Source organism: Lutjanus erythropterus, chromosome 4, assembly GCF_056507025.1.
Source record: "Lutjanus erythropterus isolate fLutEry1 chromosome 4, fLutEry1.hap2, whole genome shotgun sequence".
Taxonomy (NCBI): Eukaryota; Metazoa; Chordata; class Actinopteri; order Lutjaniformes; family Lutjanidae; genus Lutjanus; species Lutjanus erythropterus.
In genome coordinates, this window is record NC_139320.1 from 41139264 (window position 1) to 41166817 (window position 27554).

Consider the following 27554-nt stretch of genomic DNA (forward strand, 5'->3'; position numbering starts at 1 on the left):
GTACCCCTTTCTGTTTGGTAAACGGAGACAAAGAGATGAGGAAAGAAAGAGGCCATAAAGATATCCATCATCCCCTCCACCTCCTCACCTCTGGGTCCCCATACACACCCCCACGCAGGGCTCTAATCCTGCCTCTTAGGAGTGTAAGCGATAGCCTTGTGTAACATTAAAAACAGGTCTGATCTGATGCAACTGGCAAAGTCATTCATGCGCTGCATTCCAGGGTGGGATCCTGATGTGGAAACGGTGCAAGATTCAGTTTCACTTTCCTGTTAATGTCATCTGATCAGTGGGAGCACCGTACCCTGCCTTTTCTCTCTGTTTCCATCTCCCCCTCTTATCTCTGCCCTCTCCCTCCGTTATCTTCTCTAATTCAACAGAAAAGGCTGCCTTTTCTTGTGATTTCAGTCATTTATTGGCCCGGCACCGTCCTAAGCAGGCGTGGCTCCAGTCTCTGCCTGGCTAACCCGAGGGACACGCCCTCTGCTCTTATCTCTGCCATAAATCCCTCTTAAGTCCCCTAATCACAGATTAATGGCACTGTAGATAGGGAGTGCCCTACTGTGCTCGGTCTCCCTTATCACCCACCCATATTCCATATCTCTTTCTTTGCTCAGCTGGACATCTGATGTGGAGTGTGATGATATGGCTCCTGCAACACCTCTCAATTTTAGTATCTGTGTTTATGAGATTCGGCGACCTTGAGCATCTTTATGGGGGGAAATTAAACTTTGCCACAATAGTGCTCATATAATCACATGCAGTGCAATCCTCGCTATAGATCCTTTGATCTATGGTGAGGATTGAACTGAATGACACGGCATTGTGAAGGTGTTTTATCTTTCAAGGAAGTGGATACATTATACTGTCACCCCACGTCAGGAGACTGCACTGACAACAACAGACCCAAATTGTCTCAGTGTCCCTCTCCCCTGTGAATTCTCTGGTGTAGAGGGCAGGTGCCTGGCTTCTTATCCTCCCTCTGACACTCAGCTAAGATAGGAGTGGAAAAGAGCCATGAGAGACACAGGCACTTTTACTTTTTAAGTTAGAGCAAAAGAACACTTTGCACATGTATTATATGAGATAGATGCATAGGAGAGGGAGAAGCGGAGGGGAAAGTTGCAAAAGAACTCCTGCTCCTCCTAACTTGCATTATAGGATTGTTTAAGTTTTAAGTTGGGGAAATCACTGGACTTAAGTAAGCTAAAGTGCAGCAATGAATCATGCATTCTGTGTTCATTATATGCTAATGTTTTGCAAAGGTCATAGGTTACACCACTTATTTGTATGCAGTAAATGCAGCTCATTAAGTCATCCTCTCCTTGTGATCACTTTATTTGAAGTCTTAAATGTACTGAGCAAACAAACATTTGAATACAGCGTAAAAATAACTGTGGTCTGATTGTGTTTATTTGCCATCCCGTGTGCCTCATCTGTTCAGTTGAGTTGGATTGACTGGATTTGAACTTAATACTTAAAGTAGAACGTTTGTTTTTGGCCTGCTTTTCTTCTTCTCTCCATGTTTATGCAGAGAGTGATTAGTAATAAAAATGCAGGACATATGATGTTGCCTGTGGGGGTACATGAGCCTTTAATTGCAAAGGGCAACCATGCTGTGTTTGAGGACTGACCCTGCCTCTGATAGAACTGACCCTGTCTGGCTCATTCTTGTCCTGAGGCTGCTCAGAGTTGAGGCCGCAGTTCCAGGGCCATCTTCTGTGCTTTAGAGTAGTTGGATCGATTGTCTCCTCGCAGACACGAAAGCTTTGTAGCACCACAAACAAGATTTTATTGCATTTTCTTGTAGTTGATGTCTTGGCCATTTACAGTAAATGCTGTCAGTGAAATTCTTCCATTAGTGAAATTGAGAGATATTAGGTAATCATACACAATTAATAGTGCAGCTCTTGTCTTAGTAATGGTGTCAATAGGAAGTATGGCTGCTGAGGGAGCCCTATCACCACATAAAACTGAGCATTATGAAATCCATAAGTTAATAAAGTAAAGTTTAAACTTATATAATGTTTTCCCCTTTCATACTGGGATATACAGTAGATAGGGTTGAGTATTATTTAAAAAGTTAGAAAACCAATACCAGTACTAGTACCCGTAAAGTGACAACAACACCAATCGAGTACTGTAACTCTGTATAATTCTCAATGAAGTGAATTAACTACTCTGCAGACTAGTGTCTTTGTCAACAGTGACAAACAACTCACAGCTCAGGTCTCGTATTAGCAGGTGGTTGAATGGATGAGATTCAGGTTATATACTTTTCTCTGCTGTTTAAAATCCCTGCATTTTTATAAACTACGCTAACATGGTCATGGGTTATACAACTTTTCGCCCACGTCCATGTCTCACTCCCTCTTCCTCTCCTTGCGGTTCTCATGTATTGGTTCAGTGTTTTTGCCTGTGGCATTCCTGTGGCTGCTCTGAGAAACACTTTGTGTGTTCAAGTTTGCTGTTTGTAAAATCTTCTTAAAATGCGATTAATAACTGATAATTATAAACTATCCTGGCCATTCCAATTCACACAAAAACCCTGAATGTCACCCAATATTTAGACATGAGGTTCTCTCAACATTCACAAATCTGACAGATTTCCAGTGAAGTCCAAGAGAAGTGTGAGTGCCCTGCTCAGTAGGTCACATATGTTCCGATATATTTGCATGATAGATAGCAGCCTATCTCTAATGCAAATTAATTCTCTATCAGATTGAGGAAGAAGGCTTATCTCGTGGAATATAGGTTCACAGTACAACTCGTGTTGCAGGATGAAAATCAGTTTAGCCCCAAGACACAGATGAATCAATACAAAGCTGGTAGCCAAAATGTTAATATACAATGTATGCCTAGTGATTTAATGGACAGCTGGATGACCTTGGATTCTTGAGAACCATCACAAATCTCCTGATCATGCAGTCTATTAATGATTGGAGCAGGGAAAAGCCTGGATATCACAGTGGGCAAATACCCTGGAGGTCTTTATGAATCCTGGGATGCATACAGGCTCTGTGTGCGTGTGGGTCAGCGTCTGGGTCTGGACCCTTGTGGTGGCTGTATGGATGGGTCTGAAGCTGTTCAAATCAGTGCACTTGTTGTTGCTGTTGGGCTCTCGCGGTTTGTTGTTCATTACTGAGATTGCTTTCAGCAATGAGAGAAAAGTCACAGAGAATTGTAGGTTTTTTTAATTACCTCCACAGCAAGCAAAGGCTCCCTCAAGCAGAGTTAAACTTTGTGTGTGTGTGTATGTGTGAGCAAACGAGAAAAAAGAAGCGCAGAACTGCTCCAGCGAGTGAGAGGGTTAAGGGAGAAGGAGAATCTTGCCTCAGGCTCCGATCGATCAGATCCTCGCAGTAGAAGTCCCAGCTTCCCTTTGGTGAGGCAGTGTATTGCATTAGCTCATCTCACATTTTCTGTCTGGAAGCGAAGAAGGGGGGAAGAGGGGGATAGAAAACAGGAGAGAGGGCGGTTGAAAGCAGCAGAGGAGAAGGAAGGGCAGTGCTTTGAAATAAAGAGAGGGTTGGACGATTCAAAGCGAAGTCAGAGAGAGGCGTTGAGCGGCTTGGTTCAGTAGTGAAACGTACACTCTGCTCCTCTCTTGTTTTTGTCTCAGATTTGGTCTTTGGTGCCTGCTGTAGAGGGAAGGAGTGAAGTTAGTAGAGATGTACAGAGGTCCGTTTGGATATCTGAATTTGAATATCTGCAGATACTGATATACTGATGCCAGCACTATTTTTTTTTCTTGATGTTTATTTTTTTATTTTATTATTTGTAGTAGTTGGGGTAGGAGAAAAAAATAAATTCTCTTAAGTATTGTGATTATTTTTTTTTAGTCCTCACTCAATTTTTTTGAATACAGAATTGATTTTTAAAAAATGTACATGCATAAAAAACTAGCTCTTATTCCGTTTGCTCGATTCTAACACATAATAGAAATTTCCACGGATGTGCTAACAGAAATTAGCATTGTGACTGTGGCACTATTATTTTAACCAATCCATTTCAAAATGTGTGCTGTATGTGCAACTAATAGCTGCTGACATAACACTCTATACTGGCCAGCTACAGCAACCTCAAATGGTCAAAACTCATCCATTCAAATTCATGTTGTTTTTTTATGGCACTAGCTTGATGAACAAAAACAGCTAAATTTAGCACTTACCTTCAAAAAATATTTATTTGACTACTTTCATCTGCAGTATAGCAATGATGCTGCTGAAATGAAACTCAGAAACTGACTGGCATATGATGAGCATTGTTCTCAGAAATATTCATAGTATACAATCTTTAGAAGTGTATGATTAAACTTTTTTGAATCACTGTACTTGTCAATCATAATACATATCAAACTGACACCCAAGTACTGTTATAGTATGAAATCGGGAGATAAATGTATCGTCCCAGCCCTAGTAGTAGTAGTCAGATTACATGAGACTGAAATTGAACCTTAGTCTTGAAAGCTTGTGTAGTTTGTGTAATGAAACGTGTGTAATGGCATCTGTGAATCGTGGACATTCATATGTGCTGCTAATTTGCATAATTTCCCATGATGTATTGCTGAGATGCAAGTTTTTTTCAATTTCATTTTCCAAAATGAAAATATTAGTGTTTGTTAGTGTTTTAATGTCTGTCATGTGTTTGTAATGTGTTTGTTCAGAGCATGGTGCTATTTTATTGTTCCATCATGAATGAGTTGTAGTACATTTCTTCACTCCAGCTGTGTTGTAGAACACTCATTTGAAATGTGCTACTCAGCTCTCAATTTTCACCACTTGGTCCAGTGTTAATGAATATAAAACACATGGTGTTGTGGAATTTAGATCAGAATGTGGACTGGTGTTGAGAGTCCAATAACTGATGAATGTCTTATGTCAGTATTTGTGCCCACTACCAATACAGGATCAGTTCTGTCCCATCTCTAGAGGTGAGCTTGTTGGCCTGTCCTCTAAAAACATGCACCTGTAGAGAGGAGCATGGGAGCGTTTGTGCCATGACAGAATAATCCTTTATGCTGCTTATGTCTTTTTCCCCTGGCGAGGGGTAATGGAGCTGAAGTAACTGGGGTCACTCAAAGTGTCTGTGGAGATCAACACGCACATGCACACGATGAATTCAATCAGGGACAAGGAAAGCATAATAGCACTGTGTAACTGATCCATGTTCGCACCCACTCACTGCTCAAAACACACACACACACAAACACACACACCCTCCCAGGAATCACACACTTATTAGAGTTCAATATGAGCCGCTGAATCTTTATTTACTGTCTTATTCTTTTCAGCTTCTCTGTAACAGGACACTGTAGCATACTGTATATTGTCTTCTCAGTCAGTCTGCATCTTAATCATGCAGATCTGGTGTAATCATCCACAGTAAACAGCCACTGATCAAACACAGCAGTGCCGGCTGCAAAGCTCTGCTCACAGTGGGCCACATCTAAATAGTTAATGGTTCCCCCATAAAACCCCAAACTTCAGACCATTTCAAATTAGAGAGGAGCTATCTAAATCAGGAAGGGAACAGGCAGAGGAGATAGCAGCGGAGCTCTTCAAAGTCCTCTTTAATAATACATATTAGCCTGCCTTGTCTGGTGCAGGGCGGTGGTGGTGGTGGTGGTGGTGCAGTTGCTGTAGTGGTAATGGGCCTGTGGATGCTAGCATAGTGAAGAGTGCTAGCTCAGACCAAAGGGTTGGTCCTCGTTAGCAAATGGTCCGTAGGTTCAAAAGCTTATGATGGGAGCAGGTTACAAATGGGGGTTAATTAGCCCAGAAGTGTTTCAGGCCCCTCCAATAGCCAGGAAGCCAGATATGTATTTTTTATAAAATGTATTCAGCGTCACATAGTAGACTAATTCAGTCTTGCTAAAGGCTTTGTATGCCACCCTCTCTGATTCTCCATCTGTTTCTGTCTGTCTCTCAGAAATGCTTTAATCTCTACAAATATGTTTTTCATGCACACAGACTATCAATAGAACGACATACAGTACAGGACCAAAACAGCTTCAGAATTACAGGGATTTCTGTGTGAGACTTTGTCTCATCTGTCGCGCTGCCACTAAATAATTCATCATGAACTGACTGGCGAAACTCTAATTGCTCCAAATAGAGTGGTTGTTAGTGTACTGGCAAATTTTGAATACAGTAGTCTCTGGCGTGAAATCCATTACACTGAGTCTGTCATATTCCACCATCTCATCTCAAGATCTCATTTACTATTTTCAACTATAGATGAGAGCAGCCCATCCAGGTACTTTCTCCATGCATCAAGTCCCTGCCCTTTTTGGGTGAAAGCAGCCCCTCTAATTTGACCGGTGGTATACACAAATTCCAAGGTCTTTGCCAATTTAATGGCGTAAAATAAAAATACTGTATTGCTTTTTAGCCATTATTCAGGAAACTGCTGTTTCTATTTTTACAGCTTTATTTTCTGAACTTATTGTGTGATTGTATGTCGAGAGAAGTAGAAAACTAGTTGGTTTCAGCTCAACTGCGCACGTTCCTTTATACTCTTTGCAAGATTCATTATAAGGAGATAGGTTAGCTCAATTAATTTGAATTATTTAAGTAAAAATACCCTCTGACACTGGCATGGGACAAACTGTTTCACCGAACTTCATTCTAAAAGGAGGTGCTTTATAGTAGACTCACATTTTTTCACAGTGAAAACTTAAGTTACACCATCAGTAAGACTCTTTTCAGATTTCTTTCCATCCGCAGTGACAGTCTGCACACATCATTTACTCAGTAACATCATAAACTTACCTGTGATGATGTGTTTCCCACAGTTAACCATTTTCTTCCTTTTTATGGATAGTCTGAGGCCACAGATCTCTTCTTTTACTGTCCTTCACCCCTTGGTGAAGTAAAGAAAATCATAAATTGTCTTTGGCATTATCCACTTGTGGAGGGCTTGTATTGTACATTCTCATGACAAGGAGACATGATCTATATTTCACTAGCATTGCTGGTATTGTCCCTTACTAAGAGTAGCTCACTAGCTGTTATGATCCCTTTTTCCACTTTTATTGTAGGAATACTCAACCACTGCAGTTTGTGACCATGAGTTTTAGAAAACACACGTGCAGCATATAACATGAAACATTAAACTGTCCAGAACTGGAGCCTACATTAAGTCTCAAGGGAAAACCCAGCGTTCGCATAAAATTCATGTAAGAACAACAGGAGTAGAAGAAGCATGCCCAGAGTCGACCCTTTGATGGGAAAAGTCAAAAAGTCTGCCCTGTCATAAACGTTTAAGAATGACTTGGGTAGACTCATGATCATGATGTCCTTCATTGGGGTACTGGATTAATTATATTGCATTGACCACACTCCACATTTGCATTGAAGTGATTAATCTTTCCACTGAGCTGTCACTGATTATGCTGACTTTACCTAAAAGATATGGCGGCCACAAGAAGATGCCTTCTCAGCACCAGATTTTCTAGGGTAATGGGGGGATGGGCTGAGGGCACAGAAACAAGGCAGTGTGGCAAGTTCACGGGATGCTGGGTAAATTAATTGCAGGCCTGTGCCTCCAATTAGACCTGACTCTCTTTAATTGGAGCTGAATGGGATCCAAAGGCCTTATGCTGCGAGATATGGCGAGTAGTTGAAAATTCTCTCTCACCCTCACACACACGTATGCATACCCAAACTATTGTGTGGAGCTACACAATGCATTCAATGCATTCAAGTCCCACCCTTCAGGAATTAACAACAGGAAGCTAATTTGCATGTAAAGCAGGTTTGATAGCTACAGCTGACTGGTCGGAGAGAGCAACAGTAATGGCCTGAGATAGCACCGGGGTGTTAACCCCCCTGGCACTGCTGTTGGCACTGCCATTGGCTGCTCTGTCCTCTTTTTACTCCTGATCCTTCATTGTTTCTAGGCTATGCAGTGAATCTATGTCTTATCTTTTATCTCTTAATTTCCTTGTACCTTAAAGGTGTGTCATATTCTTGTTTACTGTTGCCTTCTGCCTCTTCTGTTTTGCTCTTTGATCAGAGAAATGACAGACACACAAAAGTGCAGCAGTGCTAAGCTTTACTAAAGAAGCTGTTACTGTAATTAAAGGGAGACTTTGTTCACTGATTGGTACTTTATTTGGTCTTTACTGCCTGCATCAGCTGTCCCTCTTATCTTTAAAGCATATGTTTCACAGCTTTCACATGTTATTGTCTGTATGTAAATATGATATATATATATTAGTATATTTTATGGAGTTAAGATGCATTCTTGTGGGGCATCAATATTCTGAGTCTATATAGTACCTCACAAGTTAAATATTGTGTCTCTGAGCTGATCAAAAACCAGAAAAGGGCAGGATAGGTTGACATTCTTACCTTACAATCAGTAATCAGAACATGAGCATAAATATAGGTGTAACTCTAAAGAATTGAAAGGAATACTAACCCTGTATGTGAAAGTGGCATTTCAAAGATGCTACTGTTGTCTGGTAATAACATATATTCAGAGTAAGGTGTAATCACCTTTAAAACTGTTCTATTCAGACAAAGTCCATGACAACGGGCCTGTAGGCCATAACTGTCATATTTTAAAATAACAGTCTAACAGTAAAAAAATAAGGACTTCAGAATCAATTTAAAGGGCCAGATCTTTGCAGATGTAAACTTTCTTCCAGTACCGATACTAGTATCAAAATGCTGCAGACACAGCCTAAAATGCTGAATCTGGTATCAGTGAGTACCTGACACTATGCACCGACCCGATATCCGATATATAACTTATTAGCCCCGAAACAGGAACCTGCTACTTCCCAGCTACAGTATGTGTCATACTCCAGATTTTTCTGGTATCAGAATCAGTGTTGGGAAGAAATGATATCAGAACATCTCTAATTTCTTGTCATTTCTTTTTAGGATCCCGTCTGCGCCAAGAGGACACCCCACCCCGGATTGTGGAGCACCCATCTGACCTGATTGTTTCCAAAGGGGAGCCCGCCACTCTCAACTGTAAGGCAGAGGGGCGGCCGACCCCCACAGTGGAGTGGTACAAGGATGGAGAGCGGGTGGAAACAGACAGGGATAATCCCCGGTCGCAGCGCATGCTGCTCCCCAGTGGCTCCCTCTTCTTTCTACGCATCGTCCATGGACGACGCAGCAAGCCGGACGAAGGTTCCTATGTCTGTGTTGCCCGCAACTACCTGGGAGAAGCAGTGAGCCACAACGCCTCACTGGAAGTAGCCAGTAAGTGCAGCATGTCTTCCTATTTCCTCTTCGCCTCTAGTGTGGGTGTGAATGTAAGAGTCTGGGTTTAGATGCAGCTGAATAGCAGGCTCCAGTTTCCTCCAGTGTTTCTGTGCTCAATGTGTTCATTGAGTTGGATAATCTCTTAGGAGATGGGCAGGATGTGTTTGGCCCAGCGGTCTCCGTAGGCCTGCAGAGCCTTGGGGGAGAAGTGGCCTGATCATTCCAGGGTGAGTGCCTCTCTAAAGGGCCCTTGGTAGGTGGTCAGGAGCTACAATGGGAACAAAGCCCTTTCTGTTTGGCCCTGCTTCTGCTTTTTGTCAGAGAGATAGATATGAGGTTTTATATCGAAAGGAATGCAATCATTGCATCTGTGTTTAGTCATCTTTTAATGAAGAGCTTTCCCACTCATTTCATTTCATTGAAGTATCAGGGATTCCTTCTACTCTCTGCTGCATGCATGCAACAACAGTCAAGCTTTGATGTAAAGTGGATTTAAGCATCTCCAGGTATATATATTAGCAAGAACATCTGGCTGTCACCGGGCAAGCAATGTAAGAAGAGACAATGATCTTTCTAAACCATTTAGTCTTTTTGTGAGTGGTGACCTGTGTTGACAAATTTGTTCCCATGATTATTTAAAGGCTGCTTTCGTTGGTGAGGTCAGCTCTTCAGATATATTATCTCTTCGCTCTCTTGACTGGCTGAGAGTGAAGGCTGAGGAGGAGAGCTCAGATATCAACCGCTCTTCCAGCATGCCCAGAGGCTGTCACCAACCCGCTCACTGTAATCTAATCAAGATGGGGAAAGAAAGAATTGTGTGTGTTTGAATGTGTACGTGTGTGAGTGGATGTGGAGTGTGGGGGGTTGTGGGGCTCGGCATGGACTCTGGCTTTTTGAGGGTAATGGTCTTTGGTATGAGGTGTCGGTCAGATAGAGTAGGACGGCTTGTGTATTTTAGGATTTAAGCAGTATTAGTGGGATCTCTGGAGTGTACAGATGCCACAGACTGCTTTACTGTGCTTGACTGTTTTCAGTATTTTCCATCTTCAGTGTCAGTTAAGTGAAATGTAAAATAAGATGCATCAAATTGGGGACATTTACAGGCTTCTTGATCACACACTGGGTTTTTATGGTGTATTCCATGAGCTCTGCTTTTAACCTGACCCTTCCTAAGTCCTGCCCCCTTTTTTGCTCTGGAAACACTGGTCATTGTTGAGAGGTTTTCAGTATAAAATTTGGTGAAAGGATTTCAATAATTTTTAACATTTTCACAATACAGTAATTACTGATAACAGTGATCATTTTGGTCACTATATTCATGGTATGAAATTTTCATACATTTCATTAGGTTGCTAGTTAGCTAGCATTTTGATGCTGAGAAACATGTTAGCTAACTAGCTATTCATGAAACAACAGATGAAAATTAGGTAGTATTTGGTAACATTAGCATATTTAAGTACAGGTAACAGGAAAAGAGGAAGTTGACCGAGGTTCTGCTGGGTTCCAAGCTTGCTTGAGTTGTTATTGGAGCATTGAGCAAAAAGGGCTGAGACTTAGGAACGGTCATATGAGGGGAGATAAGCTGCAGAAATGCAGTTCAGAGTGGTGGTTCTGGTCCAGTTGGTGCGTTATGCTAATATATGCTGCAATATATAACACAAGCCAAGTCTGTCAACATTAAAATTACAATTCTGGGAAGTTTAAATGTAATTATCCAAAGTAGGCAAATTAATTTTCTGAAATATGAATATTAAAAAATACAAGCGTTTGGCATATATTACAAGTTTCCATGGCTCAGAATGCTAAAAATATATTTCCCTAGTAAAATATGATATATAGTGTTTATTTCAGAGGTGGGTTTTTCTAGTAGAAAAACAAGACACTTGGCGGGATGCTCGAGGACCAGAGTACAGAGTAGCACTGGCTTGGCCTCAAGTTTGGGCTGATTATTCTGTATAAGGTTCAAACAGACCCATAATGACAAGCCACTGCGCTCCAGCCCTCTCTCTCCCTCTTGCTTAGCTGGTGTCTCTCACTCCCCTCTCTGCAGCTCATGCCTAACTACATATAATTATGTTGTCGGAGCAACCGGAATGGAACCCTGCCGAAGAAAAAAAAAAGGCAGTAGAAAAAGAAAAGGCCCAGACACACTGAAATCTCTTTACAAGGCTTCATTTAAACTCCAGAGTGAAGAAACTACAAGCCATAAATCTGACCCACGAGCTCATATAAGAAAGTTTTAGAGCATTTCAGACCCCATGTTGTCATTAAAAATGCTTGTCATACCTTAACTGTTATGAGCTGAACATTTTAGACACGGTATTTTATGCAGACTCAGTCGAAGTTAAGGGAACAACTTTTAATTTTCAATGAAACTCCAAAAAAGGAAGTCGTGGTTTTAATTGTGTTTACTTTGCCGAGCTCTCTCCCTCCTAACGTTTTCACTTTAAAAGCTAAAAACACAACTTTTTGAAGATGTTATTCTAAGAGCCTGGCTTTTACAGTTTCCCTTACTCACCAGCGATTGTTAACATAATCCAAGTTTCAACAAGTCCTGTTTTGTCAGGCTAGGAGAGCTAACCCAGTTTGTTTGGTTTATCATTAACCACATGTACAGTGCAGCCCGCAATCTCTCTATCTTAGACTCTTAACCCATAGCCTGCGCTAATGCATTTACCGTGAATCCTGTTTGCCTTGTGTATTCAAACAAGCTCAAGATAGGATTCTTTTCCTATTATGTTATTGTTTTTTTTGTATTAGAGATGTTGACGTCAAATAATGAACTTCCTTTGTGCTCAACGACTGCCAGTTGATAAAAGAACCAGCAGTAGGGCCACAATGAACTTTGTCCTGAGTTACTACTTAAAAATATTTGAAACATTGCAATTATATTTCCCTAACGTGCATGTTTAGATATTGAAATTTTTCTCAATTAATTTATTACTTATTTGATCCATAACATGTCAGAAAATGCCCAAGATGATGTCCTCAAATATTTTGTTTTGTCCACAACCCAAATATCTTCAGTTTACTGTCATATAGGACTAAAGAAACCAGAAAATATTCACTGCTTTCATACAGACTCAAAACAGTAGATCAATAATCAAAATAGTTGGCAATTAATTTAATAGTCAGTGGGTGGCCTGGTAGCTCAGTTGGTAGAGCGTTCGCCCCATGTTCTGAGGCTGTGAGTCTCCTGCAGCGGCCTTGTGTTAGACTGTGTGTGTTAGACCTTTTCTGCATGTCCTAGAAATTAGACATAAAAACCCCACCCCTCAAAAATTAACAGTCAGTTAATAATCGATTAATTGTTGCAGCTCCATTTAGATGTACTGTAATAGAAAATGCGCTCACTCTTATTTAGCAAGTACCTTCAAACACATGAGCACAGTGCAACATGTGTGTGTAGTGTACAGTGTACTCTGTGATATGTCACAGTAATACACTTTACCCGGTGCTCTGCGTGAGGCCCTGAGAGGCTCTATGAATAGCTTGTTTCTCTTTTCCTGGACGCGCAGATAGCAAAGTGAGGTAATGGACGGCACACTGCTCCACTTGAGCAGGCGATAACCTCAGGGCCTGCTGTCTAGTGGCCTGGCTGGCTGCACAGTGCTGACCGCACAGGGTTGGCTGTTGGCCTTCTATCCACACACACAGACTCCGCTCTCTAGAGGCAGGGTTTACTTTTTACAGCCACTAACAACAGAAGCGAAGGGATGTTTACTTGAATTCGGTCCATTGCATATAGCTCCATTCAGCCAAGTTTATCTCAGACTTGCATTGATCTCAGTGCTTCTGTGAATTCTCTGTCACCGCGTGCAGCCAGCTGGCTCCGCTGATGCTCCAATGAGTGGGGGAAGGTCGGGGCTTCGGATGTGTTGAAGGAGGCAGAGTTCATCCTGACAGATTTGGGGCCATGCCTCAGGGTCATCTGCAGAGCGGAGGACAGTTGGCTGGCATGCGCCAGTCTAAAGGCAGCGCGGTTACCTCCCACTGATCAGAGGACTCGCCTGTCTCTCATGCAGGAAATCCCTTGTAGTGCATCTGTTGGCTCTCAAAGACTCAGGGTCTTTACATTGTCCCCTTCAGCAAGACCCTTTTTCTTGACACCTAACATCTGAGTTTATTCTTGGCCTCGCCTTTTTGTGTCCTCTTTACTCCTTATTATTTCTCCTCTTATACCTACTGAAGTGGAACAAGCCTTATGAATGCTTATTTTCCTACCTGGTGGCACAGTAATTATTTATTTGTCATGGTGTTTGCCTTTCATTAACTTAGTGTGTCAATACATTATAAAAGAAAGTTGAGAAAACGTATAATTTCAAGGAAACTGACTTCACAAGATTTTTGAGTTTTGAATTGAAATCGAAGTTTTGCTGACCTATAATCTTTGAGATAATTAACTTTTTATTCTTTAGACGAACTTGAATATTTGAGTTTTAGAAACCTCCCAAAATTTCTAAAATTGTTCACAGTGAGGTGTGAACCGGATTTGTCATTATTTGTGTGTAAATGGTTGCAAATGAAATGGTAAATTCTTAACCATTATTCACTTTCACTTCAGTGAGTTTACTCTTCAATTTTTTAAATATAAATTGTTGAGAGTTTCCAAAATAAAATTCACATTTGTCTGAAGAGGAAAAATAAATGATCTCAGCAAAACATTATAGGTCAGCAAAAGTTTATTTAGTTATTTCAGTACTTACGAGTTTGAGTTTGTTTCAAAACTCAAAAATCTAGTGAGGCCAGCAAAACCTTTCAAAACTTAAGAGTTTGAGTTGGGGTCGAATTAAAAATGTATTGAAGTAAGTTACCTTGAAAGTTTGATTTTTCTCAACTTTTCGTTTTTGCAGTGTAAAGTGCAGCAGCTCTGTTTTTGAATATCATTGGTCATCTCACACCTCTTCCTCCATTTCTCTTATTTTGGGGGGTTCATGTGGACTCCTTTTAACCTCCCCTTTCTGTCTGGCAAATATGAAAGCGTTCCAAACAATAAAAAATGAGTCTGTAAGTTAAAGAGAATGAAAAAGTGAGTGAGGTACAAAAAAAAAAGAAACGGAAGAGAGTGCGAGAGTGAGAGCTGAAGGAGAGAGAAAAAATCAGGACAGCTAGCAAACCCCAGCAGAAGCAGCAGTGAGTGTGCTGGCAAGCTGCCAGGGGACTGGAGGCAGAGTGTGTTACAGCTCTGTGGCAGTTATTTGTCTCAGGGAGGTTCAGAGCAAATTGGTGCAAACGGCACAGCCAGGGTCTGCTTCATGAGTCAACATGCAGCTGAGGCGTGGGCTCCGCACCACAGACTCTCCTTGGCCTCCTCTCCAATCTGTTTTATGTTGGAATCCAGACCCTTCCACGATCATAAAGCCGAGCGGGTTGTGTATGTGTGTGTGAGGCTGTTAAAGCTGAACTCTTCCTCACTCAGTGTAAAAAGTTTTTCATGCATGCTGTTGGCTTTAAAGGGACGGTTTGGATTATTTGGCGTAGGCCATATGAAGTATGTATTGAAGGTGTATTACTTACAGTAGATCGTGGTTGGCATGCTTCCAGTATGGAGAAGCAGAGATGAGTACCATCATGTAAGCTAAGCAATGTACTGCTGTGGATAGGGTCAGCCAAATATGTCTGTCTTCAAACCAACCAAATTCCATTGTTGAAATCAGCAATTTTACTTTGCAGAACACAAGAGTTACTGGTCTCCCACTATCTCGATCTGTTAGTTTGTTTGTGTTGTTGTGTGACTTTTATGTTTTGAAAGGATAGTTCAGATTCACCAAAGTCACACAGTTACACAAACAAAGTAAAAGATTGACACAGCGGTAGACCAGCAACTCCTGTGTTCTGCAAGGTAAAATTACTGATTTTGACTTTGAAGATTGGTTGGTTTGGAAAGAGTGATCTTTAGCTTGGTGGTCTCCCATTACCCAAAGGCTGCCTGGCAACAAAGTAAAGGGGTGAAAATATTCTAAATATAGTACAGTAAAACTGATATTGGTCTTACAACTACACTTCAAATAATCCATACTATCCCTTTAAAACAAACCCATGTTCATTCATTTAATAGATCTTTCTTTTTATTTTAGTGTATTTGCCATGTGTGTTGTTCAAGGTTGTTTCATTCCAGTGCTGTTACTCTTGAAATTACAGTACATGGGAAACAACTGCCTACTGTCTAATTACACCCCCTACAGCATAAAACTGTCAGCTCAGTCGTTGTGAATCCTCTGCAGTCTAAGATATGTTCCTCACATGCATTTCAATTAGTCTTTTATTAATCCATATATGCAGAGAGTGATTTTTATCATGCATGTTGCGTGTGGTCTGTTGAACCTAGCATATTTAGCACTTGGGGGTGTTTGCATAAATCAATGCAATCCATGTAATTAAACCCGTAGAATCTATTTGCTGTGTTTGGTCAATACTTAAATGCCATTTTGAGTACAGAATTTCTGCTATGCAAAACGAGGCCTGCATTACAAAACCGTGTGGTGCTCTTATAGCATGCTGTGCTTGTTAGTGACCTGAATACGTGCCTTAAAACTTGGACCACGTTGACTAAATATGCAAAAGACACATCCTGGCAGATATTGGCTGACATAATTGACCCAAAACGCAGATGTCACTCCCTGCAGTGACAGCAGCCCGGAGTTGAGAGAAAGACTATGCTCATGTCTCTTTCACTCATGCAAAAATATGTCAAATGTCATACTGATTTTTGGGATTTTTGGAGCATGGTTTTCACAAACACAAAAGCATAACCTCGCCCACACGTATCCCTCCCCCGCCAAAACTGGCACTGCTGGCTAGATGCAAGGCCAAGCGCTGAAAGTGCTCAGCAAAGGAAAGAGAACGGCGTAGCAGTGGATAAGAGCGAGAGCAGAGAAGCAGGGTAGCTTTTTAGGTGAGTTTTAGGTGCTTTGTGTGGTTTTTAAAGCGAACACTGGCAACAAGTCGAAAGAGAATCACACATCCTGCAGAGTGAGAGAAAGTAGTATGAATGGATTGGCTCATATGAGAATGAAAGAACTGGGTGAGGCAAGATTTCCTGTGTGTGTGAGTGCGTTCGTGGTCTGTGTATGTGTTTGATTCCATCAATCTGTCAGTGTGTCTAGTGGTTGAGTGAACAGTGTCTAGCAGAGTGTTGTATGAAGGAGGGTGTACATGAGCTAAAAGGGCAGGTGTACAGACACGAGTAAAGAAGTCTGCCCAAAGTCCCATCAATCACTCCATGCTCCACCCGTCTCTGACAGCCTACTGGGCCAGGGAAGACAGGAAAGACACGGCATCCAAAAGTACACCAGAACCCCCTTCATCCCTCCTTCTGTCTCTTGTCCTCTTACAGAAAACAAAGGATGAGGACAAATCTGGGAACAGTTTGAGTTTTAGAGGCATAAATAGAGCAAGACATGATTTCATGTGATTCCCCGTGACTCCCACTCTATCTTATCATCTGCATTATCAGATTGTCATGGGTGGAATTTAGGAGGAAAATGCACCATAAAGCAATAAATACAGAGCCTTGGTGAAAGAGCTACTTTTTAATGGCAACATAAAATACTTCTTCAGAGGGTGTAGCTTGAATCAGTCCCGTTAGTGAGATAGATATTTAGATAAATAATTAATCTCTCTCTCTCTCTATAGCAATAGAGAATGAAATGCATTAGATGTGCTAAGTAGGGTTGTTCAGATATGATAACAGTAGGGTTGTCATGGAATCAGATTTTCATTACGTGATTTTTGTGGCCAAAAGAATTCATGATAATGACATCATTGCAATATCTATAGAAAATCTGAAAAACTATACTATCTGTCAAATTAATCTTCAGCTTTGTTTACTGAGCATTTGTCTGCATAAAGTGTGTAATTAGATTAAATGGGTAATGAAGAGGCAACCAGATGAACTGATAAACAAAAGAAACTGTGCATTCGTGTAGAAAATGGCTGGTCCCCTTTAACAAAGAAGGGGAAGGGGAATGCTGACTTATGGAGTCCACTTTAGGCACTTTCCTCTGTTTCTATGGAGGTTTTCTCAGTCCATCCATTTACACACGCTGACGTTGCCCAGATATCTCAGGATGAAAAAGTGGAGCTGCTGCTCAGCTCTCTGTTTGGGTGTCTGCCTGGACACTTCCCTAAACTCTTGTGCGTCAGAGCTGTTTTTTTTTTTTTCCTGGTCGCCACAGTGACTGCTAATTCATCTCTATGTAATCCTCGCCTCTGGCTATAGTACAGAACAGGATCATGGGACGGATGGGTGCAGGGTCCCAGGATAGTGAAGTATGATATTAACATTATGAAGTGCTAGTCTAGAGCAGATAAGATACTGTATGTGAGCTCTTGAGTCCAGTGGTCCTGTACGAGCACTCAGGAGGACCACTGATAGCAGAGTCCATTCACTTCCTTTCCTCTTAAAGGGATAGTTCGGAGTATTTGATGAGGGGTTGTATGAGATACTTATCCATAGCCAATGCATTAGCCACAGTAGACGTCGCCCAGCTGCCTTTTAATTAAGAGAAGCAGAGAAGAGCACCAGCATGGAAGTTAAGTAATGTATTGTTATAGATGAGGTCAGTAACAGAAGGTATTTTAGCCACATAAAAAAGGTCCACCTAAGAAAATCAATATCAGTTTAAGTGTACCCTATATCTAGAATATTTTCACCGCTTTGCTTTGCCGTTGGATGGCTTTTCCTGACAGGAAACCATTGTTATATAAACCAAATATTGCTCCCTCCAAACCAACCAAACTGTATAGGCGAAATCAGTAATCTTGCCTCGCTGAACACAGGAGTTGCTTGTCTTCCGTTGCCTCAGTCTGTTAGTTTGTTCCTGTTGTTGTGAGATTAAAGTGTTTTAAAAAGACAGTTTGGATTCACTGAAGTCACACAATCACACAAACAACTTAACAGATCAAGGCACTGGTAGGTCTTGTGTTCTGTGAAGTATAATTACTGATTTTGCCACTGGAGTCTGGTTGGTTTGCAAAAAATGATATTCAGCCTGGATAATTTTCCCATCAGAAAAAGCTGCAGTGAAAATATTCTAAATTTGACGTACACCTTTTTAAGTAGCTAAAATACCTTTTGTTGCTGTCTCTGTCCACAGCAATTCATTGTTTAGTTCCTGTAATACTCTCAGCTTCTCCAAATTAGTGACATGCTTATGTAGTGTAATACACTATCATTAAGTACCTCAGACAACCCCACATTAAATAATATGAACTATCCCTTTAAAACAATCTCTATTGTTTGTGTGTGTGCATGTTAGTCAGTGTATTTTTTATCGTGTTTCCATATTTGTTCGAGGTGTGTCTTTGGCTCTGCTCCACATGTGATAAATGCTCTTGGTGTATAAGCTGTGTGTCAGTGCTTGTGAGAACCAGATGAATGTATGCTGCTGACTCTAATCTCCACTTCTTCTGTGGAGACCTGGGTATTACTCTTGTTGTGAGGTGTAATCTCCTCTTGGTCTGAGCCTCCACTGCGGCCACAGAGGCCATGCGTATGTGTGTTTATGTGTCTTGTGAGGTTTGCGTGTGCGTACGTGCCTGCAATCTGGTGTCTGGTCATATGACGAGGTGTTCTGCTCTGCGGACATGCTCTGGTTATTAAACCTAGGTTAAGCCCTCACTTGAAACCTTCTATCATGCTCCTCGATCCGAGACGATGGAGTTAGGGAGGATTAAGGGGTTTGGAGACTGGAACTTGAGGGATTTTCAGCCAACATTTTGGCAAAGTTAGAAAAATGTGCTCAAGGGGTGCACTCAGTCCGCTTAAGGTGAGACTGCGTGGACCTTGTGATGGCTTGCTTTTTTTCTTTGTCTTCACTATTTAGTCCAAGGAGAGACAGACCACCTATTGATAGTTTTTCAACTACCCTCTAACTGTTAGCAAAGTGCAGACATCTAGGTGTAACATCTAGCTTGGCAAAGGTACAAAACAAGAGAAATGTCAAGGATGTACTTGACAAACATGCTCCAAATTTCTTTCAGTAGTAATACTTTCAGAGTTTCAGTTGTTTTTTTAAAATGAAATGAAACAGGTTATGGTTCTCTTTGAAGCATAGTAATATTCAGTATATTTGCATATTGGCTCAGAAACTATGACATACTAGCATCTGTGTATTTAAAGGGATAGTTCAGATTATTTGAGGTGGGGCTGTATGAGATACTTATCGATAGTCAGTGTATTACCTACTGTAGATGCCGTTTGGCACACCCCTAGTTTCGAGGAACATACGGGATTACCAGTGTGGAAGTTGAGCAATGTACTGTTGTGGCCAGGTGCACACCATATTTGCAATATTTTTACTGCATTGCACTGCCACCAGACAGTCTTTTCCAACAAAAAACTGTCGTCACATAAGCTAAAATTGCTCTCTCCCAATCAACCAGACTCTGTTGGAAAAATCAGTAATTTTACTTTGCAGAACACAGGAGTTGCTGGTCTACTGCTGCCTCGATCTGTTAGTTTGTTTTTGTTGTTGTGGGACTTTTGTGAATCCAAACTAGCCATTTAAAACACACTGAAGTCACACAATAACAAAAACAAACTAACCCATCAAGGTAGTAGTAGACCAGCAACTCCCATGGTCTGGAAAGTAAAATGACTGATTTTGTCAATGGAGTTTTGTTGGTTTGGAGAGAGCAGAATTTGTCTCATATTAAGACAGTTTTCCATCAGAAAAAGCTATCTGACAACAAAGTAAAGTAGAGAAAATATTCTAAATATGGCGTACATTTTTTTTTTTTTAGGCGGACCTTTTTTTTAGGTGACCACATCAGTACAGCAGACCAATGACTATCGATCATAGTACCTCATACAGGCCCACATAAAATAAAACTGAGCTTTTGCTTTAAGTGATCCTGACAATGGACTGTGATGGTTTCTGTAATTTGTAGTTTCGTAGGGTTTGTGGAGGTGTTGAGAGGCAGTTTTGGTTGACCAACAGTAGCCGTATGAAGACAAGCTGATTCTGCTCAGGTTCAATGTACTGATAACACGGGACAGTGTCTGGACCACACTTGTGCTTTATCAACCTTTATCTGATAAATGTTCCTTTTCCAGCATGCTATCTCCTCTTTTCCTCTCCTCTCTGTGTCTGTTTCTCCCTGTGCCTTTCCCTGCTGTGTTGCTTTCCCTCACTCAGTCTCCTGTGACTTGATAAAGATTGAGGCAACAGAGACAGGGTTTACATCCAAGACCCTTGTGAAGGAGAAGGGACGGGAAAAAGAGGGAAAAAAAAGACGTCTGAAATTTTATCAGAGTTGTAGCATGTTGCTGAGCCTGGAGCATGACAGACAGGAAGAGCTGGTGAGCTAAGCAGTAGACCCAAACACTGATAATGATCTGCCTCATGCTATCTGACTACAAATGAAATGCAGTCTGCTGGCTGCTGACTGCAGAGTATCGCAGACGTGCCATCAGTCAATGACAAATGCAAACAGGGGATACATGATGGCATTCAATTGTCATCTAATTGTCCTTGGTTGCTGTGGGAGCTAATCTGATCATTAAAGCAACAATTGGGAGAAAATGAGTTTCTCCTTGTTGTGTCACACATACAAGAGTGTCTCCTAAATTAGGAGCGGTATGAGTGAGAGTTGGGCCTCATTATCACAGTGCAGGTCTTATGTAAGCTTTCTGTTATCCTGACCTTTCTGTAATGCTGGCAGTTCACTTCTGAGCCCCAGATTTTCAACATACTAGGTCTCATGTTACAAATAAAGAGATTACCGCGGTAATGATGCACTAATGACAAAGGACATAAAAAGAAATGCTTGAACAGTAAAAACAACAAACCAACACTCGACATAATTGAAAGTATGCGGGTCATATCGGAAAGGTTTTGTTCGACTTGTTTGAACATCTGTCTCATCTAATTAACTTGGAGAATGTTGTTTACGCACCTCAGGCCTAACTACATGTGCGGGGAACATAATCATCCTCAATGGAGTGTATGTAAACATATACAATGGTCTAATTAGGAGCATAAGAAGAAGGGTGGCTTGAAAGAGTGATGAATAGAACAGATACACTCTCACCTTTTCTTTGTGCCTGTGTGACCTTTCTAACCAGGGTGTGGCAAGGACACAAAAGGATCTCCATGTAACCATATACTGCAAAGAGCTAGATAAAAGACAGACAGGGGGACGTCATGTGTAAATGGAGAAAAGTAGAGAGGATCCATTCAAAATTCAAACAGTAGTCAGTTGCTGTGGGTAAGTTTGAAATAGCTGACATCTGACTCAGAGAGGCCCAGTATTGTATGACCATAGTGCTGCTCTTCAGGCTCAGGGGTGACATTTCTATTCTCCCTTCCAGACCCCCCCACTTCTGTCTCTCTTGCACTAGTATCAGATTCTAATCTGTCAGTGGTGTCTCAGCTCCATTTAGCGGATTGGCTCCCATCTGATGGATGGGACAGAAAGCCCTTCAGTGACCAGACGGGATATAGCTAGTCCCTTTTCCCAGAGATCTGTTCCCTGAAAACAACTTAGGATTTGACACTCACCTACACTATAAATCATTTTAAGCCAGTTCAGCTTAAAGGGAAAATGCATTATTTTTCATGTGGATGTCCTGTCAATGTTGATGGTAAATATAGTCAACTAAGGCAATAAATTCCTCAGTGTGTGTTATATTGACTGAGAAAACATAGCTGTCTGTTCTTTCTGCATCCAGTGACATCACTGGATGCGAAGAAGAACTACATGCTATTTCAGCGTGGATTCCTAGGCTCCACCTCTGGGTAGTCAGGCGGCGTGCTATATGAGTATTTTTGTCATCTAATGCTATGTTTTGGCCAACAAAGTAATAGCCATAGGCTAGGGTGGTGATAACACAGCTGTATGGGTGTGGGAGTCAGAAGCTCACCCACAGTGCATCCTCATACATGTAGGCACTGCTGTACGGCTCAGTGAGCAGGAAAACTCAGTTTTCTTAGTCAGTATAGCTCACACCGAGTAAATTTATTGCCTCAATTGACTACATTTACCATCAACACTGATTGGACTTCCACATGAAAAGTGGAGAATTTTCATTTTAAAAATATAAGTTCCCTTGCTGCCTTAAAAATGTGACGTAACTGAACACAGGTTGACAAATTTGTCCAAAGTCATCTTATGAGGTTTGAAAATATAAAACCAGTTGAGTTAAAGTTAAATGACCTTGAGAAAATGTCAAGTTCAATAAGTTCAATATTTTAAGTTGAATCAAATAAGTGTACAGGGATAATTACTTGGATATTAACCTTAATTATAGTCAGAATTGTTTTTGTCATTATGAAATGCATGCACCTGAGAACATGCGCTTTAGAGTTTTAACTTTCAAACTTTTTTTTTTAAACTTCATTTAATGAGTTGAGTGAACTCAGAGCAGCACATTAATTTGACTCAAAAGGCTTCAAGTCAGAGCAACTGATGTTTACAAGGTCTGAAATTAAAAAATAGATTTTTTTTTTAACTTCAGACTATTACGAAAATGTATGTATTTACATTAAATTTACAGGAAAAGATTAGTTGATTCCATCAAATTCCTGTATGATGATTTGTTGCAATGGCAGTTTTCAACATATACAACTCTGATACTTCCCTACAACCTTACAGTGAAACCACTCATGCCATGTTTGTTTGGACTTTCTTTGTGAGCATTGTGCCGATAATCATGGTGTGCTAGCAGATGATCTCGGGACCTGGCCTTTGCGTCCAGTCTCATTTTTTCCCTGCCAATGGGATTAGTGGAGAGTGCCGACTCTGCAGGTGGAGCCGTAAGTTAATTTGCCCCACTGTTTGGAGCTATAATAGCTTATTGATTGCCTGACAGAGATGCAAGAAGCAGCATGGAAGGGCACAGAGAGGGTAGAGAATAAGTTAATCATCGCTCAGTGTGTTGCCAGGATTTAATCACATTACCCAAGGTTCACCACTGCCATGTAAATTCATTTTCAACCTTAGGAGTTGGATAGACTGCTCTGAGAAAGAGAGGGGGACCCTGCTGATTTTGTGAAACCGTTCCTCAGCTGCGGTCTGGTTCCTGCCGGCCTGGTACTCCCTGCCCAGCACCCGCCTCAATCCTGTGGGATGCAGGCTCCCTGCCCAGGGGCCCAGCTTAATTCATGCTAAGCTGTTGGGTTAATTTTAGCTATGCTACCCACTGGTGACCTCCATCTGCTATAGTACTGCTCAGGTTGTCTGAAAAACATCAGTCTGGCCTCCATGATTCAGACCATAACTCCCAGACAGCTGCTTGGGCCATCACTCATTTCTTCCACTACTCTTTCCCAGGCTAAAGTGCTCCTGTGCAGTGTGCATGTGTATACAGTATGAGCAGCAAGGTCTGTGTGTGTTAGAGTGTGTGCATTTCTCTGAGGAACTCTGGCCCATTAGCACTGCCATCATATACACATTCTCACTACGGCTGGTTACCTGGAAACTGCACATGCTGCTTTTATTTGACTGGTGGCCCTCTAGCTGCCAGCACAGACTGAGAGAATGCTCCCCTATTTTAACAGCTTCAAGCCAAGCTGCCATTAACACTGCACTGTACATCACTACATGGACTGTAGCAGAGCTAAGTAACTCTGTTTCAACCCCAGAATCACCAGCCAAGACTGATTGTGCCATCACTTTGGACTAAACTCTGCTGCTTACCCAACTTGTACTCACTCCCAGCAGGTCAAATACAGCAGCTTGATCAGTGTCCCTATGCTTCAAACTGTAACACTGTAGGCACCCCTCCAGAGTCATTTCTTGAGGTGCCCTTCTAGTGCTATGTTTTGATGTGCTGTCAAAGTCAGGTGATGTCGTATAAAGAGAGAGAAAGTCTGCCTATGGAGAACATGAGCTGGATGGATGGTTTTAGTGGGTGATATATTAAAAATGTCTCTCTTTTACCAAATTAAGATTGTAAATCAATTTTAAGTCAATCATAAAATGGACTTAATTCAAACTGTTGTTGGTTTTTCCACTGTTCCTACAAACACCAACTCTCTTCGGTCAAAATGAACCCTTAATTTACAAAGTTAGATGTGAAAATATTCTGGTTCGACAGGCTGTTTTCCTCTCACTCGTCCTCTGGCTCAGTCGGTGTGTAATGTTGGTTGAATGAGAGTGCGGCATTGAGAGTGGCTCTCACTCATTCAGACCATTAAGTCAGCAAAAACAAAAAGCAACAAGCAAACAAAAAAATTACCCAAAGAAATTTCCCAACAAACCAGCCACCAATGGACAGCCAATATATTAATCCGATCACCAAACCCTAATGGATGGATCAAACACAAGCAAGACTTTCACCCTGGGTTCACATCCTGTGTGAAATCAATTTTCAATGTTGACTTCTTTTTATCTTACAGTTTAACTTAATGCATGTACAAGACGTTACATAATGTACATGACTTATGTAATGTACATAAGTTACCTTTATATACTAACTTTCTTTAACCCAAACCACGATGTTTTCATAACCCTAACCAAGTAGTTTTGTTTCCTAAACCTTCCCAATCAGTTTTTATTCCTTTATTTTTATAGTCTATCTGAAGGTTGCGTATTTATTGTTGCTAACTCGACTGTGAAGTGCTGCACATGCTAAATTGATGCTACAAGGCTTCAGTGTTATAATTTGAAGCGTAGGGCCACAGACCAAGCTGCTGCATTTGACGAGCTGGAAGTGAGAATGTGTTGGCCCACCATGCTTCCTCTGGAGTTTCTGTGTGAGTATCACATTGTCTTGTGTTTACACAGAAAGCAGAGGAAACGTGTTTAGCAGTGGTTGGAGTTTGCCCATACTTCAACCTGGCCTCTATCAATCTGTCTGCACCCAAACGCTCAGCTAACCAAAAGCTAAACAATGGCACAGAGAGGTGAAAGAGTGAGATAATGTAAACACAGAGACAGAAAAATGTTGACCTTATACCCCATCACACACACACACACACACACACACACACACACACACACACACACACACACACACACACACACACACACAGTCACTGACCTGATGGCCAGATTCCTATCTGGCAACAACAGGAGCAACATCTGGCAAAATTGTCCACCTTCAACCACATCTAAACCTCATCAGGTCTCATCACCAGCAGGGCTCCAGGTACAACACGTACGTAGATTAGTGTCTTGTCAGAAGAGCCTTGATGTCATTTAAAATAATTGCACGGAATCTGGTGCTTTGAGATCAAACGAGCAGAAGGAGCGATGGGAAGGAACAACAAAGACAGGGATAAATTGTCGAAGAGAAAATAGCGGACAAGCTGCAATTAAGCGTGAGAGGATGAGAGAGTAGATGGAGGTGGCTCCAGTTGGACGGAGAGTCTCTCTTGGCTCGTGAGGGGAAGATAAGGGGACAGGTGGTGTTCTGTTCTCTCAAAGATCTCCGACAGCTGGCAACTCTCTAGCTATACGCATGCTGCCATAGAATTTATGTGTGCGTGTCCCTGTGAGTGTGGTATGCGTGTTTGTGTGACATTTGTTTGTGAGTGCGTGTGTGTTTATAGCTACATGTGCCTGCATTTGGTGGTTGTTTGAGCACTTGCCAGCTGAGATATCTCCCTGAAGTCAGTCTCAACTCTCATACCTAGACTTTTTTTTTTTTTTTTTTTTAGACTTTCCTTGTTCTGTTTTCTACTCACTGGCAGCCCTGTGGCATAGGGCCATTTTATGCCAGTCTGTTCTACTAGAATATTTTCTTCCTCTGTTTTAGGGCTTCAGTGTGTAGCAATAGTCTGTGAAAGCCTAGCAGGTTGATTCCTGTTCTGACCCAGTTCAAACTCAAGGAGTGGTCTGTTCATGTTACCCAGCCTGATGTTTGTATTTTCTGTTGCCACTTGAGTTGCCACTTTGCCTCTGCCATACTGCTAAAGACTAACGTGAAAGAGTAACTTAAGTATTTTTCAACCTAGACTCTAAGTGACTAATGGGGACAACACATTTTGAAATTGCTCCACTATTAAGGGTAAGGTACAGCATAAACTATAGGTATATGTTTTGCCACTGACAGGCTCAGATTGTTATTGTTTGACAGTATTATGGAAAGGATTGCTATAGAGATAAACCTTTTTTTCAAAGAGTAAGATATGTTTTAAGCAGAAAAAGCAATTTTATTACTCTTGCCAAACTCAACCAAACTCCCCCTGCAGAAATTGTAATTCAATCATTGTCATCATCATTTTCATTCAAACTTGATAGAAACAAAATAAAACCAAACCAAAAATATCTTGGCTTGTCTTTCCAATGTTCCAGCAAATCATCAACTCTGGTTTTGACAAAATAAACCCCTAATTCACATCATTAGATGTGAAAATGTCATGAGAAAAGCAAGAGGGAGGTCAGACATCAGAGAAGCAGTTGGGGAGAAATGGCATGTACAGCAGTGAAGTAAAGGTTTATTTTTGTCAAACCAGAGATCGCGATTGTTGAAGGAGTGGAAAGACAAATTTTATTTTGTTTCTATTTTATTTTTGTTTGAATAAAAATGACATTAAAATTATAGTTTTGCAATGGAGTCTGGTTAGTTTGGCAAGAGCAATAAAACAGCTGTTTCTGTTTAAACAAAATGCATCTTACTGTTTAAAAAAAGGTTTATCTCTTTCACAATCCTTTCCATAATATTAACAATCACACTAATAACAATCTGATCCTGTCAGTGAAAGCACTTTTAGTGGACTTATTTTGACTGTGTGCACGTTATAGTGTTATATTAAAGTTTAGCTTCTGACGGTTGCAGCAACAGTTTCAGAAATTGTTGTCCCCATTAATCCAAGAGGATTAATGGGGACAACCCAAGAGGTTAAAACATGGGCAAATAATAGGGTCCAGGATGAAAACCTTAGTTACCTTTTAATATTTCTGTCTATTATATTGTATCCAGTATTGAATTGTATTAAAACTGACAAATTAAATACTATACATTTCCTTATTTAGTCTAAAAACAATCCTTAGTATTTCTTTGTGTTAAGTTTGCTTTTCTCATAAATTTGATTTCATGACCAATGAACACTTCTCCATGCAAAGCAGATGCCGGGATAACAAATGAGCCAAAACAGAAGGGACTTAGAATTCCTCTGTGTTGGCCTGGCAGTATGTAGTGTTCATGTACTCTGGTTAGTTCAGAGATCTTTACTGTGTTGGCTTTGGGCTCGTTCCACATACAGCTCTGTGTTTGATCGGGCGGTGTAGCGGTAGCCACTGAGAAGAGCTCGTGTCATCTCAGTGGCAGGCTGCTTTTGTTTGCAGAAAAGAAAAAAAGATGGTACTAAATGGGCCAGAGGCGGTTATTTGCTGTTGGCAAACAGACACTGTCCTCAGCGGTGAAGCACTCAGTTGCCA

General features: G+C 41.2%; 1 protein-coding gene across 4 annotated transcripts in view; it reads left to right on the plus strand.

The window, feature by feature from the left end:
• The window catches only part of robo1 (roundabout, axon guidance receptor, homolog 1 (Drosophila)), a 328311-nt gene that overhangs the window by 160949 nt on the left and 139808 nt on the right, over positions 1-27554 (plus strand). For all 4 annotated transcript variants that reach the window (XM_084718000.1, XM_084717997.1, XM_084717998.1 and 1 more), the window contains one exon: positions 8895-9221. In XM_084718000.1, the coding sequence (XP_084574126.1) occupies positions 8895-9221 (327 nt within the window). The remainder of the gene's footprint in view (positions 1-8894; positions 9222-27554) is intronic.